The sequence below is a fragment of the Salmo salar genome, chromosome 27, assembly GCF_965601325.2.
Source record: "Salmo salar chromosome 27, fSalSal1, whole genome shotgun sequence".
Lineage (NCBI taxonomy): Eukaryota > Metazoa > Chordata > Actinopteri > Salmoniformes > Salmonidae > Salmo > Salmo salar.
In genome coordinates, this window is record NC_138317.1 from 8,609,538 (window position 1) to 8,628,825 (window position 19,288).

At 43.1% G+C, this 19,288-nt stretch overlaps 2 protein-coding genes across 5 annotated transcripts in view; both read right to left on the minus strand.

Moving 5' to 3' along the window:
* Positions 1-1,668: 1,668 nt before the first annotated feature.
* Positions 1,669-11,819, minus strand: anxa14 (annexin A14). 4 transcript variants are annotated; one of them, XM_014177590.3, is made up of 13 exons: positions 11,742-11,819; positions 11,063-11,102; positions 10,470-10,566; positions 10,236-10,324; positions 9,995-10,108; positions 6,306-6,396; positions 6,033-6,112; positions 5,767-5,805; positions 5,565-5,655; positions 5,275-5,370; positions 4,973-5,028; positions 4,735-4,842; positions 1,669-2,267 (listed from the first exon to the last, which is right to left on the minus strand). In XM_014177590.3, the coding sequence occupies exons 2-13, from the start codon at positions 11,087-11,089 to the stop codon at positions 2,208-2,210; spliced, it is 948 nt and encodes a 315-aa protein (XP_014033065.2). In that variant the 5' UTR covers positions 11,090-11,102; positions 11,742-11,819; the 3' UTR covers positions 1,669-2,207. The 4 variants fall into 4 exon arrangements, with proteins under 4 accessions (XP_014033065.2, XP_014033064.2, XP_014033066.2 ...); XM_014177589.3 differs by having other exon boundaries at positions 5,260-5,370; XM_014177591.3 differs by lacking the exon at positions 1,669-2,267 and adding an exon at positions 2,274-3,044 and having other exon boundaries at positions 5,260-5,370.
* Positions 11,820-13,552: 1,733 nt separating this feature from the next.
* Positions 13,553-19,288, minus strand: part of LOC106588493 (uncharacterized) — a 72,407-nt gene continuing 66,671 nt past the window's right edge. Inside the window, exons 17-22 of the mRNA XM_014177585.3 lie at positions 18,513-18,642; positions 17,992-18,131; positions 17,738-17,861; positions 17,324-17,482; positions 16,689-16,848; positions 13,553-14,594 (exon numbers count right to left, since the gene is read on the minus strand). Of these exons, the coding sequence (XP_014033060.2) occupies positions 14,506-14,594; positions 16,689-16,848; positions 17,324-17,482; positions 17,738-17,861; positions 17,992-18,131; positions 18,513-18,642 (802 nt within the window). The 3' untranslated portion in view covers positions 13,553-14,505. The remainder of the gene's footprint in view (positions 14,595-16,688; positions 16,849-17,323; positions 17,483-17,737; positions 17,862-17,991; positions 18,132-18,512; positions 18,643-19,288) is intronic.

Genomic DNA, 19,288 nt, shown 5'->3' on the forward strand with positions numbered 1-19,288 from the left:
CCCCATTGTTGAGGATCAGCGGGGTGGAGATGTTGTTTCCTACCCTCACCACCTGGGGGCGGCCCGTCAGGAAGTCCAGGACCCAGTTGCACAGGGCGGGGTCGAGACCAAACATTGGAGTAAAACAAGCTTGCATTTTGGATTCTGATGGGGTACGACAGTTGAACTAAGGGCTCTATTCGATCCGTGTCGCAGAAATTCAACTTTACAGTGTGATTGAAATGGAAAGGCAACATTCCCGCGTTAGCGGAGACTGCATTCACTGGAAACGCTGCACATCGTCGTCTCCATCGGAAATGACCTTTCACATTTCTAGAGCGCAATCTGTAACGTTTCAGCGATCCAGACTGAATAGAGCCCTAAGCTCATGAGGCCTTTATAAGTTATTTTCTTCAAGAATCAATGGGTATATATCATCCATTCATAAGTCCAAAAATGGATCAAGCAGCTAAGGATTAAAGTTTTAAAGGGACATTGCACTTTCAAATGAAAGTTTGTTAGACTTTTTCTGACCTCTAAAGTAGTTTAATGTCAAGACGAAACTATCTCCAATGACATTGGTTGTGTAGATCCAGCTCTGCGCCTCCATTTCAAATGAATGGAAAAGATGAGCACCGAATAAAACCAGGAAATCTAGGAAATTAGACAGTGCTAATCCATTCATTTAGGATTGAGGCCTATAGCCAGATCCACACAATCAATATTTCATCTTGACACGAGTCTACTTTTGGGGTCTGAAAACATCTGACAAATCTTAATTTATGAGTGAAATGTCCCTTTAAGAATAATTTGCAGTCCACATTGACTCAATTGTTTCTTCTATCATTCTCTGTATTCAGAATACTAATGCAACGCTACTCCTGCAACGGCTGCTCCAACAATGGCTGCTCCAACAACGGCTGCTCCAACAATGGCTGCTCCAACAACGGCTGCTCCAGCAACGGCTGCTCCAGCAACGGCTGCTCCCGCAACGGCTGCTCCAGCAACGGCTACTCCTGCAACGGCTGCTCCAGCAACGGCTGCTCCAGCAACGGCTGCTCCCGCAACGGCTGCTCCAGCAACGGCTGCTCCCGCAACGGCTGCTCTCGCAACGGCTGCTCCTGCTCCTACAACCACTGATCCTGTTCCTCCTACAACCGCAGCTGCTGCTCCTACAACCTCTGCTCCTGCTCCTAATACAACCGCTGCTCCTGCTCCTAATACAACAGCAGCACATGTTCCACCCATCACACCAAGTGGCAGACCAGCAACCAGAGCATCTCTGTTGTGTTCTGTGGTGCCTCCTCTGCTCTACACCTTGTGGTTCTAAGTGGTGCACCCCTCCTGGCCTGAAGTTTGTATTGCTCAGGCTAAATAGACTGACTGGCCATGAATGAAACCAAAGCTAATGAGCAAAGCAAATATGTATCTGGAAGTATGGATTTTCCTCTACTGGAACAGCAGTCATTGACTTTTCATGTTAGAGGTTCATCTTTGCATTTGGACATATTAGGAGAGAAGCAAGTTGTTCTTAAACTTGAATTTGTTGTAAACAGTCACCAAAGGGTGACCGGCAGATATTTGTTGCCGGTTTTGGGAACTTGCCTCCACTGCCCTTTTAGATGTATTTTTGTCTGTTTGTTTTTTAAATGCACTGGTTTGAAGGAATGAATGTTGTGGAAAATATACTTGATTGTAATCCAATTTTTATTTTCAGAAAAGTATGGATGTACACTTCAGATTAAAGTACACTTCAAGGAATCATAGAAAAAATGAGTAGAAGGTGTGACTTTACTGTCATATTAGGCATTATGAGCATTAGCAATAGGACAACGTTTTATTTTCTTGTATTACCGTGTAGGAATGAGACATAGAGCAATACAGATGTAGGATCTTAATTTGATCACCGTGTTGAAGGAGAACTTTCCTGCAATGCAGGGAATGTAAAACTTGTAGTGTATTTGCGGTTTAAAAAGACTTCTGAAGTTTGTAATTTTCACTTGATTTCAGACTTGATTTTTCCTTACGAAAATGTATCAACCGCTACAATATTTGGTATTAATTATAATCCACATAACAATTCACATATCCAGTTGTTGCAGGATTATTTTCTTGCTGTAGCAAACTGGCTCAAATTAAGATCCTACATATGTATACTGTAAATACTCAAATGTGAATAGTAATGTATAGGCTGAGCTAATGTGAAATTGTACACAAAACTCATTCCTTTAGTCTTCAGATCGACAGATTGCCAGCAGTGCTTGTAGGTGATCTCCTTTGAATTGTTTCTGTTGAATAACATTGGAACATTTCAAAAAATGCTATACTGCTTGGCTGAGATACTATAGATAGATACTTTCATTGACATGCATTTCTACTGTATTTGTTACAGGAAATAAATACATATATTTTGTTTTTCGTTCCTCAAACAGGTGTGCTACTGGCGTGCAGATAAGTATGTGTACATGTGGGAGTCTAAATGTGCATTACATCTGGTGGGTGGGTACACACAGTGGTGTAGTGGTGCCTGGAGAAGTGGGTATACTCTAATTCTGCCCAGAATTTCCCAAATGGCCAGCCCGGTGAAGGAAAGGCGCCCTGTGTGAGAAAAATATACTTTGTCCTATATTTCTTTCAGGTTTTCACTCTCACAAATTGGATGTTAAGAGACTGGTAGGCCATCCTTGTTGCGCGGCCGTCACTAGTTAACACAGCCACAAAGTCATAATTACTTCATCCTTACATTTTCAAACTATATATGCCCATATTGGACTTACTTTCTAATTATTCTAATTTCTAATTCTAATGCTTTTCATCCAAAAACAAGGACATTTCTAAGTGACCCCAAACTTTTGAACGGTAGTGTACATCAGATATGATTTATGACAACAGCATTTCTCTTTGCCATTCATTTGAACATATTTCAGATGTATCTTACAGAAGAAATGAAATCAGTTCCATATTACTTAACACACTTTCCATCTACTCTTCACTGCCTGATGATTGCATTATTTGATTATTTTTCAGCTTCATCCTGGAGAACAACACATGGTCCATTGAAGGCTCTGATGAACGACCAGGTGCAGCAATTAGTTGAGGAAGACATTAAAGAATGCAAAAATACATATGCAACAAGAAATTAAGACAAGTATAAATAAACAGAAATTATAAAATATGTTATGAGGAAAACTAAAAAAGACCTAGTTAATATAACCTAGAATAAATGACAATATCTGTTTAGATTTGCTCTGGGATGCAATTGGGATGCTAGGATGCTCTAGCCCAGGGCTGTCCAACCCTGTTCCTGGAGAGCTACCCTCCTGTAGGTTTTCACTCCAACCAAACCCAGTTGTAACCAACCTGATTCAGCTTTTCAACCAGCTAATTATTAGAATCAGGTGCACTAGATGAGGGATGGAGTGAAAACCTACAGGATGGTAGCTCTCCAGGAACAGGGATGGACAGCCCTGCTCTAGCGTGATGACATCATTGGAGAAGTTTGCATCAGAAAAGGGAGGGTTAACTTGAGAGGAAATTGAGCTGATGCATAGCTCTTCGGGCTGGAGGCACAACAGCCGTGTGGATCTTTGCCAAACTGCTACAGTAAGTGAATCTTTTTTATTTGAAATCGTATTTCTCTCTGATATGAAAGATAAGAGGCATATCAGCATATGTTTCAAAAAACGGTTTGAAAGCAATGATTATTGACGTTTCTAAACATAATACACAGCGTCGGAATTGTACAGATGTAGGATCTTAATTGGAGCTAGTTTACTTCAGCAGGAAAATAATCCTGCAGCAACAGGAAATGTGAATTATTATGTGGATTATAATTAATGGATATTTTTGTAGGGGTTGACTCATCAAGTCTGAATTTCCAAAATGGTATTTATAAACTGTAGAAGCCTTTTTTTTAAACGTCAAATGAGTGATCAAATCAAATCCAAAAGTAAGCTCCTACATCTGTAGTTCACATGAAGTCAATAGTGGGTGATGTAAGGGCTGAAAACCCTACGTACAGAGAAGAAGGGTTTGTGAGCTGCATTTGTGTAGGCTACTTTATGCAGGATTTCTCTATTGTTCTACATAATATATTTTGTTGATTTAACCTTTATTTTATCAGGGAGTCATACTGAGACCAAGGTCTCTTTTACAGATGAGTCCTGAATTACAGAAATGACAGAAAATACACACATCAAAATAGAAATACAAAATGCAACACATTCATCAGTAAAAACATCCTCAATCAGCTTTCTGAATTGCCCTACAGGCACCAGAACCTCAAATTTAAGAACATTTGAAGATTGTTCCACAGATAAGGTGCAAGAAAACTAAAAGCTTATTTAACTCAGTAGAGACCAAATACATTTCCAGAGTTAACCATCCCTGAGACCGGGGGTGGTAACTCATATGTCTAAAGTTTAGTTTTGCTGTTAGGTACAGTGGGAAAACATAGCAATGTATTAACCTTCGTGACATCAAAGAGGGCCAACCAATGGTTCTGGTAGAGAATGCATTGATGAGCACTAAAATTGTCACCCGTAATATAATATATGATACGGTGTATACCTCTACTACAATACTTTGATACGCATCAGTGGGGATTAAGACGTGAGTATAGGCAATGCCCAATTTAAAAAAAAGTGGGTATACCTGCCTGTAGACCCCACTACACCACTGGGTACACATACAGTGTGTGTGTGTGTGTGTGTGTGTGTGTGTGTGTGTCTATGCGTGCGTATGTGTGTGTCTGACCTGTAGGGCTGTATAGAGTGAGGTGCCTGTCTGTCTGAGATAAGCCACTCTCACACATAGCAGATCCTCCTCACTGTGGGACACCATCACCCCCTGGACTATGGCTGCCTGGAGGGAACAAACAGAGTTTTTAACCAATCAAACACAACGGAAAACCAAACGGAAAACCAAACACCCCCAAAGACAGACAGACAGACAGACAGACGGACTCATGCGTTCTGAACATGGTGACGCTTACCTTCATGGTCTCCAGCCTCTGAGCCAGGTAGAGGTTTGGACTCTGTACGCAACGCACTGTTATCAGAGAGAAAGGTTAGTGATCCTTTGTGTGTGAGTCCCTGCACATATTCACATCCCTCTACTGTATGTACAGTGCACTCTGTGCTCTGCTGCTTGTGGACACATAACTGTTTTCACTGGACATCCACTTCATTAGTAATGATGTAAGCATATGATTTAAGATAGATGTACACATTTGAATGTACACATGAAACACATGGCACACACACAGGGATGCACACCCACATTCCAGTGTTTTACCCAATGTTTTCAGCCCAAGTCTCACATCTCCACTGAATGCTTTCTCTATTGCTTCATCCACTGTCTCTTGCTTCTCACTCTCCAAATTGACGAACACTGCACACACAACACAACAATATTACATAAAGTTCAATCTAAAAAAAGGCCCACACACACGCATACACAGTAAAACCCACACACACACACACACACACACACACACACACACACACACACACACACACACACACACACACACACACACACACACACACACACACACACACACACACACACACACACACACACACCTTTGTTAAGATGTTCAGAGTCTCTGGTAGTCAGAATGGTGATCCATGGTCCAGGATCTGCCTTCGCCTGATTGATAGCTTCAGAGAGAGCCTGCTCAGTCACAAGCACATAAGATTAAACAGACACACACCCACACACACACAGTTTGATCACTCAAAAATACACGGTGCAGTACACTAGTGCTTTATACACCGTACGTACCTCTGTGTCTCTTTGCACCAGTCCTACTACCTTTTTCTTCTATTGAGTGTGAAGAAGTAGAGGAATAGAGAGGAAGAGAGTGGGATCAAGATAAGTATTTCTAAACATTTTTTATTCTATTGTTTGCCTATTTAAAATGTACATGTACAAGTGAGTCATTTAGCAGACAATCTTACAGAGGATCTTCTAATAAGTGTAACATGTTGGTGTCTTAGGCTCCAGTGGAGAGGATTTCTGTCAGGGAGGGGAGAGGGAAAAAGGTTTACCTTGAGTAAGGCCAGGACGAGTTTGGCAAAGTCCCCACTGGTCTCACCCTTCAGGTCCGTCTCTAGATCCTTATTATACTCTAAAAACACACACCACGTGAAGTTAGGGGGACATTATTTGGCCTCTGAATACTTTGGTGATTACTTCATTAGAACATATCATAGTAGAACTGTATTGATGGAAGAGCAATTCTGCCATGCGATGTTATGAAGGGATTGCAGCGATATAGATAATGATGTCTTTATAATTATCCTTGAACTGTTGTAACTTACGCTCCTTGTAGGTAGCGGTGATGTTGGCAAGCACCTTGGGTGACCTGGTGCACAGAATCTCTAGCAAACCCTCCTCATCTGTACCAATGCCCTGTATATAAAAAATACACTTTCTCATTTCAATTACTGTATGTTGCTCATCTGTACATTTACAGTATGTCTGATCAATTTTCCATGCACCTGCTCTCCCTCCCTCCCTCCCTCCCTCCCTCCCTCCCTCCCTCCCTCCCTCCCTCCCTCCCTCCCTCCCTCCCTCCCTCCCTCATAGACCTCACTAGGATGTATGATCAGGATCTTGGACGCATTTCTATTGATCTAGAAACATCTTTTGAAAGTGTGTCATGCCTATCTGTTTAGGAACATGAAAGCGGTTGGCCTGGGTAGTGGGTTTAGATCATTGTCCTCTGGGGCTTCAGTTATGGTAAATGTGTGGGGTGGGCTGAGCTGGCCAGTCCCAGTTAGGAGAGGGATTAGACAGGTGTATCCACTCTCGAGTCAGCTCTACTGTCTAGCCATATAACCACTGCTGTGTAGGCTGAGGGAGAGGCTGCAGGGGATGTCAGTTCCGGGTACAGTAGGTGGGGTTCAGTTCAGTGTTGGCTTATGCTAATGATGTGACAGTGTGTGTCAAGAGGGAGGGAGATGTGGAGGAGGTTAGCATGGCTCTTCTGTTGTTTGAGGTGAACTGGGAGAAGAGTGAAGGGTTGATTATGGGCAGATGATTATAGGATATCCTAGACTTACTGGGGGGCTACAGTGGGGCAGAGCAGGATGTCCTAGACTTACTGGGGGCTACAGTGGGGCAGAGTAGGATGTCCTAGACTTACTGGGGGCTACAGTGGGGCAGAGCAGGATATCCTAGACTTACTGGGGGGCTACAGTGGGGCAGAGCAGGATATCCTAGACTTACTGGGGGCTACAGTGGGGCAGAGCAGGATATCCTAGACTTACTGGGGGGCTACAGTGGGGCAGAGCAGGATGTCCTAGACTTACTGGGGGCTACAGTGGGGCAGAGCAGGATGTCCTAGACTTACTGGGGGGCTACAGTGGGGCAGAGCAGGATATCATAGACTTACTGGGGGCTACAGTGAGGCAGAGCAGGATGTCCTAGACTTACTGGGGGGCTACAGTGGGCAGAGCAGGATATCCTAGACTTACTGGGGGGCTACAGTGGGGCAGAGCAGGATATCCTAGACTTACTGGGGGCTACAGTGGGGCAGAGCAGGATGTCCTAGACTTACTGGGGGGCTACAGTGGGGCAGAGCAGGATGTCCTAGACTTACTGGGGGGCTACAGTGGGGCAGAGCAGGATATCCTAGACTTACTGGGGGCTACAGTGAGGCAGAGCAGGATGTCCTAGACTTACTGGGGGCTACAGTGGGGCAGAGCAGGATGTCCTAGACTTACTGGGGGGCTACAGTGGGGCAGAGCAGGATGTCCTAGACTTACTGGGGGCTACAGTGAGGCAGAGCAGGATGTCCTAGACTTACTGGGGGGCTACAGTGGGGCAGAGTAGGATGTCCTAGACTTACTGGGGGGCTACAGTGGGGCAGAGTAGGGATAAAGTTCCTAGGGGTTCTTGGGGACCTCAGAATTTCAGGAGAGAAACTTGGAGGGGCTGGTGGACAATGTTGCGGCTAAGTTGTCTAAATGTTGTTGTTATTTTGCCACTGATCAAATAAAATCATCAAATCAAATGTTATTTGACACATGCTTTGTAAACAGCAGGTGTAGACTAACAGTGAAACGCTAACTAATGGGTTAAACAATTCAAAGAGAAAATAGAGAAATAATAGAAAAAATAATAACACAAGGAATAAATACACAATGAATAATGATAACTTGGCTATATATACTGGGTGAGTACTGAGTCGATGTGCAGGGGTACGAGGTAATTGAGGTATAGGTCGGGATAAACAGTAGCAGTAGCGCATGTGATGAAAGAGTTAGTGCAAAAAGGGTCAATGCAGATAGTCCGGGTAGCTATTTGGTTCACTTTTTAACTAACTACTTAAGATGTCTTTTAGGGGAACAGTGCTTTCACTAACAACTTGTCCGCTTCAATGCTCTTGCACTGATGTTGTTGGACCTCACACAGAGTCTCGTCAAGCGACTGCAAAAGTTACCTGGTGGACCTTTTTTTGGGTCTGGTCGACACCAGACATGCATGAGGGAGGCTGGAGCTGGTGCGTATTGGGTCCAGAGTCATTCCACCTACAAGCTGTACCAGCAGGGGGTGTGCTGGAGAGACACAGCATGGGCTGTTCTAAGGAAGGCAGGGGCCTTGGATCTGACAGGCACTTGTTCCTTTTGGATCTGGAGCAGGCCGATATGTCAACCCTTACTCCGTTCTACCGCGCTGTGCTTCGGACGCGGAAAGAGACTTTCATGGCCAGGAGCATGGATAATGGAGGAGCCACTCTTCCACAACCCCCTCATCCAGTCCAGAGTGCTGACCTAGGTGAACATGCGAACCAGACTTGTGAGAGAGGGGTTCACTAAGTTAGGTGATCTAAGAGAGAAGGATGGGTGTACATCTGCCAGTGACATGACGGAGGCTTCCTCCATGAAGTCACCCAGGCTGCTGCAGCAGGTGGTGGAAGGGTTCCATGCTGCACTACCGGGCTCCTTCAGGGAGCTGCTGGGAAGCAGGCAGAGACGGGGCTGTTTAACCACGAATGACATTGATCTCGCTCCTTTTTACCATCTACCTCCTTTTCCCCCCAGCTGCTGTTGCAGGGGAACACCAGGAGGGTGAGGAGCTGATCGTATTGTTCAGGATTCCGGAGCTGTTTCTTTTTTGTACAACCAGCAAAAAGGCTTTGTATGCATGAGGTGGCTGTCAAGGTGGATCAATAAGACAATTTGCATGGGCTGAAAGCAACAGGGTGGCCGGGCACCTCTCTGAGAGGATGTTGGCGCTCCCTGTATAAGACCGCCATAGAGAAGTGTACTGCTGATCTACAGTGGAGGAATATTCACGGGGCTATCGCTGCAAACAGATGTGTGTCGCACCTTGATCCATCAGCGGGGAGGGGGTGTCTGTTCTGTGGGGAGGAGGAAACAGACTGACAGTGCTGTTTTCTGTCCTGGTTGTGTACAGGGCTAGGGTTGGGGCTGATTTGGGACCTATATGTTGGAGGGCCTATGTTTAGCGTGGCTAACAGCCAGCTGTTTTTTATTTAACTAGACAATTCAGTTAAGAACAAATTCTTATTTAAAATGACGGCCGACCGGGGAACAGTGGGTTAACTGCCTTGTTCAGGGGCAGAACGACAGATTTTTACCTTGTCAGCTCGGGGATTCGATCCAGCAACCTTTCGGTTACTGGCCCAACCCTCTAACCACTAGGCTACCTGCCACCCCCCAAAAATGGCAGTGTGGAAGACCAGGAAGTCTGAGATGCAGGAGGTGGGATGTAAGGACCACAGAGCTCGGCTGACACTGGATAATGCTTACTGTGGGCTGGTGAACCATCTGGGGGACCTTGTAGAGGTGTGGGGTTCTGTGTACAGTGGACGACGAGGAGTGGCTTGAACTGTTTAGTACTGTTACAATGTAGTAATGAGTGTACTAAAGTGATGTAAATTATTGGACCAATAAAGGTATTTGTTTTATTAAAAAAGTCTCTCTCTATCACTCCCTTCCACCCTCTTTCTCCTGTCCCCCTCTGTCCCACCATCCCTCACCTCCATGGATTGTCTCAGACGATAGGCCTCAAACTGCAGTGGGGTCATCAGCAAGGCCAACAGCAAATTCTCCAACTCCCCAGACAGGGCCTTCTTCAGCCCAGAGGACAGCTCCTGGTTCAGGGGAACAACACATAGTCAGTGTGTCTGAACTGTGGTCAGTTTGGAATTTTTACCTGTAATGGCTGAGGTTAGGATTTGAAGTGGGTAACCTTGTCCCAGTATCGTAGTTACTCGTTACCTTCTCTGTGATGGTTTTGAAGGTCTGAGCGATGATTTGTCTTTGAGCATTACTGCGGTTGGTCAGGATATTTATCAGAGTAAGTACATCTGTAATCAGACCGGAAAGAAGATCTTGTTAAGAATTTTTTTAATAAAATAATGCAAAGAATTTTTAATACCCAAGGATAGAACAAAACAAGCCTTGAAGCCCATATACTTTAATCATTATGAGTTATGATGACTGAGGCTGTACCTTTCTGTTCCAGGGCAGCCTGAATGTTCAGAGCATCTCTCTTAGCATGGAAGTTAAGGAAGGGCCTTATAGTACCCAAGGTACCCCAGGCCATCTCCTAGGAGAGGACCAGCGAAAGAATGAGTGAGAGAGGAAGGGCAAGGCCAATGGAGGAGAGGATAGAGGGCGACGATAGGGGAAATAGACAGAGTGGTAGGGTAAGACAGAGAAAAGGCATTTGAAGGGGACAAAATGGAAGAGGGGGAAGAAAATAGTTAAGTGGGAGGACAAGGAGACAGATGAGGTGGGAGTGAGAAAGGGAAGTGAGAGAAAGCTCAGCAAAACAGTGACAAGATGAGGACTGTGAGGGAGAGGGAGGGGAGTGAAACCGGCAAATGTGCATTTTGCCTGGGCAGGCATTATCCTAAAGGTTTCACACTCTTCCATTTCACAATGGAGAAGTGTAAGAATTCTAAACATACCATAGTGCAGGAAAAAGAGGCGGTTGGACAAGTTGTTTGAAGAAAAAGTGACGAAACTAAGATGCAGAGATGTCGACAGATAAAGAAGAGATGAAAGATTGATAGACAGAGACAGAGATTCCTAACACTCACAAATGATGGCAAGTACTCAATGTCCATGTCTGAATTTAACCTACAAAAGAGGAAATGAGAGAGACCGTTTAATACAACTATACACCACTGTTTCATGCATGAATGAAGACACGTGAGGAATGATGGAATGTGTCATTCCATCATCATTGATCACAAAAGCAGTCATGAGCTATCATAAGTCAAATTAAATGCATTTGTTAAATGTTGTTAAATGCATTTGAATGCATTGATAGCCTTTATAGAAGGGTGTTTTATACAATCCCAACCTGTAATTAAGTTTTAAGTCTAAAAATGCTTTATAATGCAGAAGGCACTATAAATGCATTAACTATGACTTATATACAGGTGGTTCATAGAAAGTGTAACCAATGTCCTCGTTCTTATTTCTTGGGTTTTCTTTATATATATTTTTATTTGTTATACTATTTTGATATTGATTACTGCACTGTTTGATAGAGCTTGGATTTCACTATACTTGTGTATGTGGCAATAAAACTTGAACTTAGCCCACAACATAAAATTCTGAAATTCATGAAGGATGCCTGTCCAAAAGACAGAAACCACTCTAAAGTCACTCACAATTAGTAATATGGCAATATGGTCACTAATATACACACTATAAGCTACAATGTTTTCTCAAAAGAGCTGTCAGACAAATAATAATAGTATTAGTTCCTACCTGAAAACCAGTAGTCAGAACGAAAGGTGAGCAAGTAGCTGAAATGCCCTTACAACAACAAAACTGCTCTTATTGCACCCGCCTCCTTCTCTTTCACTCAAATTCCTCTTGCAAAAATCTTATTGTTGAACCAATGAGAGCTCAGGACCCACACGCAGGTCATTGCCATTGGTCCATCAGATATCTATGGCAACTCGCATAGATAACTAGGAAATGTCTAATAGTCCTAGCTGAGGAGACATCTGGACTATCTGGTTTAGACCAAGCGACACTTGAACATCTGCGGATGTAAAAAGGGCTTTATAAATACATTTGACTTGACATAGTTGACCATAAAATGATAACTAATAAGGGTCCATAATAGTAATAGGAGGGCTGGTTTGTTTTCATATACATATGGTATCTTTAAGCAGGGAATATTTTGATTGGGGTAAAGGAAGATGTCATGAATGGTATCATGAATAGCTGAGTTTAATAGAAGAATCTACAAGATGAGCCACAAGATAACTAACCTCACCATTCAACATACCATACCAAAGGGTGAGGTTTTGTGCAGGGCAAGGAAGGTTTCCTCAACCTTACCACAGAAACGAAATGTCTGGTTTTGACTGAATAGAATCAAAAGACTTTCCTTTGTGAGTGAAATGTAAGAAGAGGGAACATGTATCAAATTCTGTAGAGAATCCAGGTAAAACAAAGCCCAAATACATTTCAGGTGAATTCAGGACAATACTAAAACAGAAGAAAACATCTGATTTGACCCTTCTGACCAATATGTTTATTAACTTAACTTGTAGCACCTAAATCTTGGTGTTGCCTCTTAACTTAAACAAGAGGGACTGAAACCTTCATGTTTAGAACGGACAGAGTCCAACAAAGAAGACATTCAACACCCAGGACATGTGAAAACCCCTAAGATCAGATATCCATTCAACAGCTCGGGTCTTGTTCCTCCCGTTTAAACATTACAGAGAGAGAGAGCGAGCAAAAGAGAAAACATTCTACTTCTCTCTGTATTCCCACGTGACTCAGTCATAAAGATCATTGGACTTCAAATGAAAGAGGGACACAGAGGGAGAGAGCGACACAGAGGGGATGGTGCGTTGGGGGCGGCTCCAAACTAAAGGGACGCATATTTACAGCCACATGAAACAAGCTGGTGATTTACAATGACATGGGCAAGTTCCACTCTCTTCCTTACTGTGTCCGCCTAGTGCCTAGGATATTGTCTGTACACTGTTCCTGGAGCAGAGTGAAATCAGATATGTGGGTTGTACTGTGTGTGGCCACTGTCAACAATGGGAAGTTTCGGTGTGTATCGGTTGGATGGATATGATGTACTATCGTTCCACTTTAGCTTGTCGGATATAAAAGTCACCATTTAAAATGTATCCAGCATCATTATGTCTTACCTCTATTGCCATTTAGTTCATTGTACTTGTATGTATAAATGCAGGCTTGAGATGTGCCATTTTGTGAAGGATTAGACTACTAATAAAACCTATGCATTTAACCTGGAGCTACAGGTATGTACTTATGCATTGTCTGTTCTGTACAGAGTAGGGCCACATACTATACTATCAGTTGACTTGTCTCACTCTTAACAGTCCTGTATCTTGTACGCACATCACCATGGTATTCAGGACAGGATTGTCTGTGTGAATCCTGATAGCCAAACTAGATGATGGCCAGACACAGTACCACTGCTCACCCCTGACCGATCTGTATAATAACACAGAATACATGACAGTATACTGTAACTTATCTATAATTGAAGATCTATGAAAGAACAAGACCCATTTCAGATGAACAACACTTCAACAATTGATATGTTTTATTTCATATTTAAACTCGATATTTTAAAACCACGTTTATTTCCATTCACATATTTTCGGTATAAAAGAATGCACAGAGAAGCAAGGCATTTGGTGTTATATAACAAATAGAGCAACCTGTATGTCGACAGTGAATGTCAATGTATGATTAATATCTATGCAAATACAGAAGTAATACCATAGTGGAATAGAAACACCAACTTGATGAACATACTTGTAGCATTAGAGAAGAACTGCATAAAAGCCCACAGGGTCATTTGCACTGCATCATACATTATTATATGTATTGTGTATGTATTATACTGCATCCCAAAACGTAGTGCATTGCATAGTCAAACAAAACACAACAAACCAAAAACTTAAGTCAATTCAGAAAATAATGTGCATAGATTTGGCTTCCTTTATGAATCCATCTTAAATATACTGCTAGTAGCCACAGATAATATACCATTTAGTAGATGTAACTTTGACCTTCCCAATGTGTGGGTAAGCCGGGTTATACCATCCAAGTCAAGGAATAATCTGATAGGGTAGAATGTCTGTAAATAGAATAATCCAAATATACATATTTAAGGAGGGTGGTGGTGGGGGGGTGAAGCATTATCCTTCCCATCCTTTCCAGTTGATTGAAAAGGCACTGGTTGTTTATTGTCGAGTCGTTCGTATGCTGCGGTCCTCACGTCGAGGCAAAAAAATGATCATCCTCGTAGGATTCTTCATGGAATGAAAGAAAAACCCTTTAACTGCAATGAGGCTGTTCTCAGATCATCTTGAGGGTGCCTGGTGATGACAAGGCTAAGTCTGTGGTGCTTCCTAATGTCCATCTCCACAGACTGAAAAGTAGGAGTTCTGAGGGGTTGGTGATATTGCAATGTATTGTATTGGAGGAGCAGGTGAAGGGTGTGGGTTGAGGGATGGTTATTGGAAAGTTATAGCAGTTCCAACTCCCACTGTTGGCAAGGCCTCTCCTCACTCTCTGGTAAAATCACCACATGGTCTCTGTCGTACTGCTTGCCACCTGAGAGATACAATTATATCATTCATTTATAGCACGCTTATCAATAATTGATGTGATTATTATTCTTTTTTGAATCAACAATGCCTATTTAATACATCTATATCTAATCAGTAGAAAGGCCAGGCCGTGCAGAGATGCAAGAGATTGAGTTCACCCCATTAGTTTCCGCGATATAAATCAATGTTTTTTCTGTGATTGAATCAACATTATATCAGCCCCTTTTCAATGCAACAAACTAAAATATATGTAACTTTACAAGATTGAGTCTGTGATTGTGTTGTAGGCAGAGCCAGAGAGCAACAGAGTAGAATTCTATTGGCGGGGGTAGCCCACGAGCAGTCTTTCAATCACCTGCAAGTGAATGGTGCTTTTCAGATCAGTGCGTGTGTACATTTGTTGATATTCTATGCTAGCTAGCGAGTTATTAGTCCAGTTATATACACTGAACAAAAAAATGTAAAAATAAATATTGTGGACATTCCTGCCAATTGCACGCTCCCTCAAAACTTGAGACATCTGTGGCATTGTGTTGTGTGACAAAACTGCACAAGGTGCACCTTTAATGATCATGCTGTTTAATCAGCTTCTTGATATGCCACACCTGTTAGGTGGATGGATTATCTTGGCAAAGGAGAAATGCTCACTAACAGGGATGTAAACAAATTTGTGCACAATATTTGAGAGAAATAAGCTTTTGGGCTTATGGAAAGATTCTGGTATGTTTTATTTCAGCTCATGAAACCAAAACTTTATATGTTGCATTTATATTTTTGTTCAGTGCGTTCGGGGAAGTATTCAGACCCCTTGACTATTTCCACATTTTGTTATGTTACAGCCTTATTCTAAAATTGATGAAATCGTTTTTGTTTCCTCATTGTCTAAGAGGCCTTTAGGTGCCTTTTGGCAAACTCCAAGCAGGCTGTCATGTGCCTTTTACTGTGGACTGGCTTCTGTCTGGCCACTCTACCATAAAAGCCTTATTGGTGGAGTGCTGCAGAGATGGTTGTCCTCCTGGAAGGTTCTCCCATCTCCACACAGGAATTCTGGAGCTCTGTCAGAGTGACCATCGGGTTCTTGGTCACCTTCCTGACTAAGGCCCTCCTCCCTGGTCTGCTCAGTTTGGCCGGGCAGCCAGCCAAACCTCTTCCATTTAAGAATGATGGTGGCCACTGTGTTCTTGCAGACATTTAATTATTTTGCCTACCATGGCTGTGCCCCCATAGGATGACAATGCCCCCATCCACAGGGCACGAGTGGTCAATGGTTGAATGGTTTGATGAGCATGAAAACTATGTAAACCATATGCCAAAGGGGTCGCGTTTGTGTTTTTCACGCAGAAAAGTAAACGCAGGTCTAAAATGCTTCTTATTGTAAATTCTGCTCAGCTTCAGTCAGGGTTCGCTCCAAATCATGAATGGAAAAGATCTAATTTTGTTCAGTATAGATAAGTATAGGTCAGCAATGGGGAGTTACTGCTTCCTACAAGAGCACAAAATGTGTAGGCTACAGTTCAAGTTGTCTTTGAAAAGCTAGTCACGTAAAAAGCTTAATTAAAGGGGCAGTGTTGTATTTTGAGACAGGCTTGAATGTGCAAATAAGCCAATGGGCAGCCTACATTGTCTAATTCTCTGTATGTTAATAATAATGACTTTTATTTTGTAAAGTGGTTTCTTGCATCATACAACACAACACAATGCAATTTAAAGTCCTGTTTGGCCCATAATGTTATAGACTAAGTAAAAAATAATGAATTAATGTCAAGCCCTTCATAATGTAAAAACGTTATTAAAAGTCACACGCAAGTAGACATTGGCTTTGTTGGTAGGCCTACGTTATGATCAAATAGCCACAATAGCCTATTGGCTACTGACAAACTGTAAGGGTACAGCCTCAGTGTTCACTGTAAATATGCTGGAAGTTGCACAAAATACTCACACGGTTCAAAGTTCCGCTCACAAGACCAAACATTTCCCCAGTGCCCCAATTTTTTTTTTTAGAGAACATGGGGGGGGGGGGGGGGGTTTATTGCATGAAAGCTCAAATCATGTGTGTAGTTCCTATCATTTCCCTCCTAAGATGTCAGTAGTGTCTCACCCTTGATGTCCAACACCATACCAGGGAAGGTAAGGCTGGGGATGGTGCCTCTCATCTGGGCTGACCAGGTCTGGACAGGCTGCCGGGCCTCTGACCACAGCACCACCTTCGCCCCCGCCTCCACGTTCCCCATCACCTGCAGGCTCATAGTAGGAGCCAACTAGAGAAAGACAGACATAAGAAAATGTAGAACTCTGGTCAAATCTCTTTGTTTTCAGTAGAAAGACACAATAAGCTTCCATATTTATTTTGATTACTATAGGACTAGCATATGTGAATCTAAGACCAGGGGTGGGAAACTTCGGTCCTCAAGGGCTACAGTGTATGCCAGTGTCCATTTTTGCCTTTTAATCAGAGACTAATGTCTACGCGGACAAACAGGTGTGACCTCTCTATGGTCAATCAATCAATAATTGTGATTGATATAATTGATAAATGTATCAATCAAGTGCCAGGATGGTATCAAATTATTATTATTTTTTTTTAAACAGCAAAAATGCAGCTCTTCAGAACTGTAATCCGGGAACCCATGGGGTTGCGCGAGGGAGTTCCAGGGGTTCCTCAAGTAAAGGTGAAAGAAAATGATCAAATGAAATAAAAAAAAGTTCAGGAACTTTATTCCTTGTAAGTAATACCTTGTTCTTGATGAGGCCCTCCTGGTAGAACCAGATGTCGCTCATGCCCTCCACCTGCTCGATCACCACCACGCGTCCCGACTTCATTTTCTCAATGCCGCCCTGGATGGACAGGAAGTGACCTCGCTCCTTGCTCTTGATGCGGAAGAAGCGCCGCTTCTGCAGGGAATGGAAACAGTCACATGTCAAAGCAAATAGAAGTAGCGTAAGGGCTTCATAACTTTGTATAAGCATGTATGAGATTTTATGATATCTTATTATAAGGTTTATAATAAATTAGGTCTCTATGTAGAAAATGTTCAACTGACTCACAATGGCAGTGATTTAGTCAGGATCACTATTCTAAGCAAAACATTTTTTTCTTACAGTGTATTATAACTGGAATGAAGTAAAGAAGTAGAGTGGGATACGAACCTGTCGTACTGGGTACATTGAGCCAATGGTGAGAAGCTGACTAAACTTGGGCCAGTTGGTGATTTCAATGGGTTCTAATAGGAACTGGCGCCCCCTGTAGTTACTGTGCTCACACAGCACCCAGCTGCAAAGAGCGCAAGTGAGGTATAGGGTGAGAGAGTTAAACAAGATCACATAATGTCAACACTCAGAATAACACACACACACACACACAAAGCATGCACACGCGGACGTACGCATGCGCGCACACTCACCAGCCTCGGTTGACTCTGACAGAGAGTAGATGGTTGTTGTAGCCCTCCTCCAGCATATTGACCACCTCTGTGTCCACTGTGATCTCCCTGCCCTCCAAACACTCCAGACCAAACAGAGAGATGGAGGGCTCTGAGAATACCTGGGGAAACAAGGGGATTAAGATATACAGTGTTAAGATAGACTTTATTAGTCCACATGGGATGTCTTCTGCTTCCCCCCCACCCCCCCCACCCCTCCAATATACACACACATTAGGTTGAATAGGCTGGAGCAGTGTTACAGTGGGTCAGGCTATGGGGTTGAGAGAAGTAATGGTATGGGGAAGAGGAGGGGGTGAGAGAAGGCTGGGAGCATTAAGCCAAACATACCTAAATTCTATGATGAACAACAAATTGATTCATTAAGTGATTGAAAATAAAACGGTGAGAGTCAGACAGACAAAGTGAAATGTGATGGTGAGAAGGAGGTGGAAAGGCCAGTCTATATACGAGTGGGACGAGTATATGAGGATTGTTCTTACCAGTGGGACAGTCTTCAGCGAGCGTATGACACAGTTCGGAGGACAGCCCATGCTGGTGAAGTTGGGGTAGTCTCCTTCTGACAGGATGTACAGGTTCCCTGAATACTCACGGCCCTCGTACACCACCCAACTGGAACACAGAGGAGCACACAAAACCCATTTAAAACCCATTTACTAACCCCACATACTCATCAGTACAGTTATAATAATGTCCTGGCGCATCTCTAGGCCCTTCATCACTCCATACCATTCTCTACATCTCCTCTAAGCCTGTGTATCCTTCCATTGCTCCTAATTCTACATTTTCCCCTCTCAGACCTTTGTCAACTACACTTGGTGTGTGTGTGTGTGTGTGTATATATCCTGACTGGTGGGAGGAAGGTGGGACAGAACCAACACATGCATGCATGCAGACACACACACTCATATGTGTGTCTGCATGCATGCATGTGTTGGTTCTGTCCCACCTTCCTCCCACCAGTCAGGACTTGGCGATAAACTTGTCAGAGTAATAATTCCGTGATGGCTCATCTATTATAAGTCCTCCATCCCACTGTTTCTCAACTCTGGTCTTAGAGTACCCCCAACAGTACACATTTTGGTTGTGGCAGCCGACGAAGCACACTGGATTCTACTTGTCAACTAATCATCAAGCCCTTGACAAGATTAATGAGGTGTTTTTCCGGGGCAACAACAACAAGATGAATCTACATCTCCACACTTTTAGAAAAAAAGGGTTACTAAAGGATTCTGCGGCTGTCCCCATTGGAGGACTC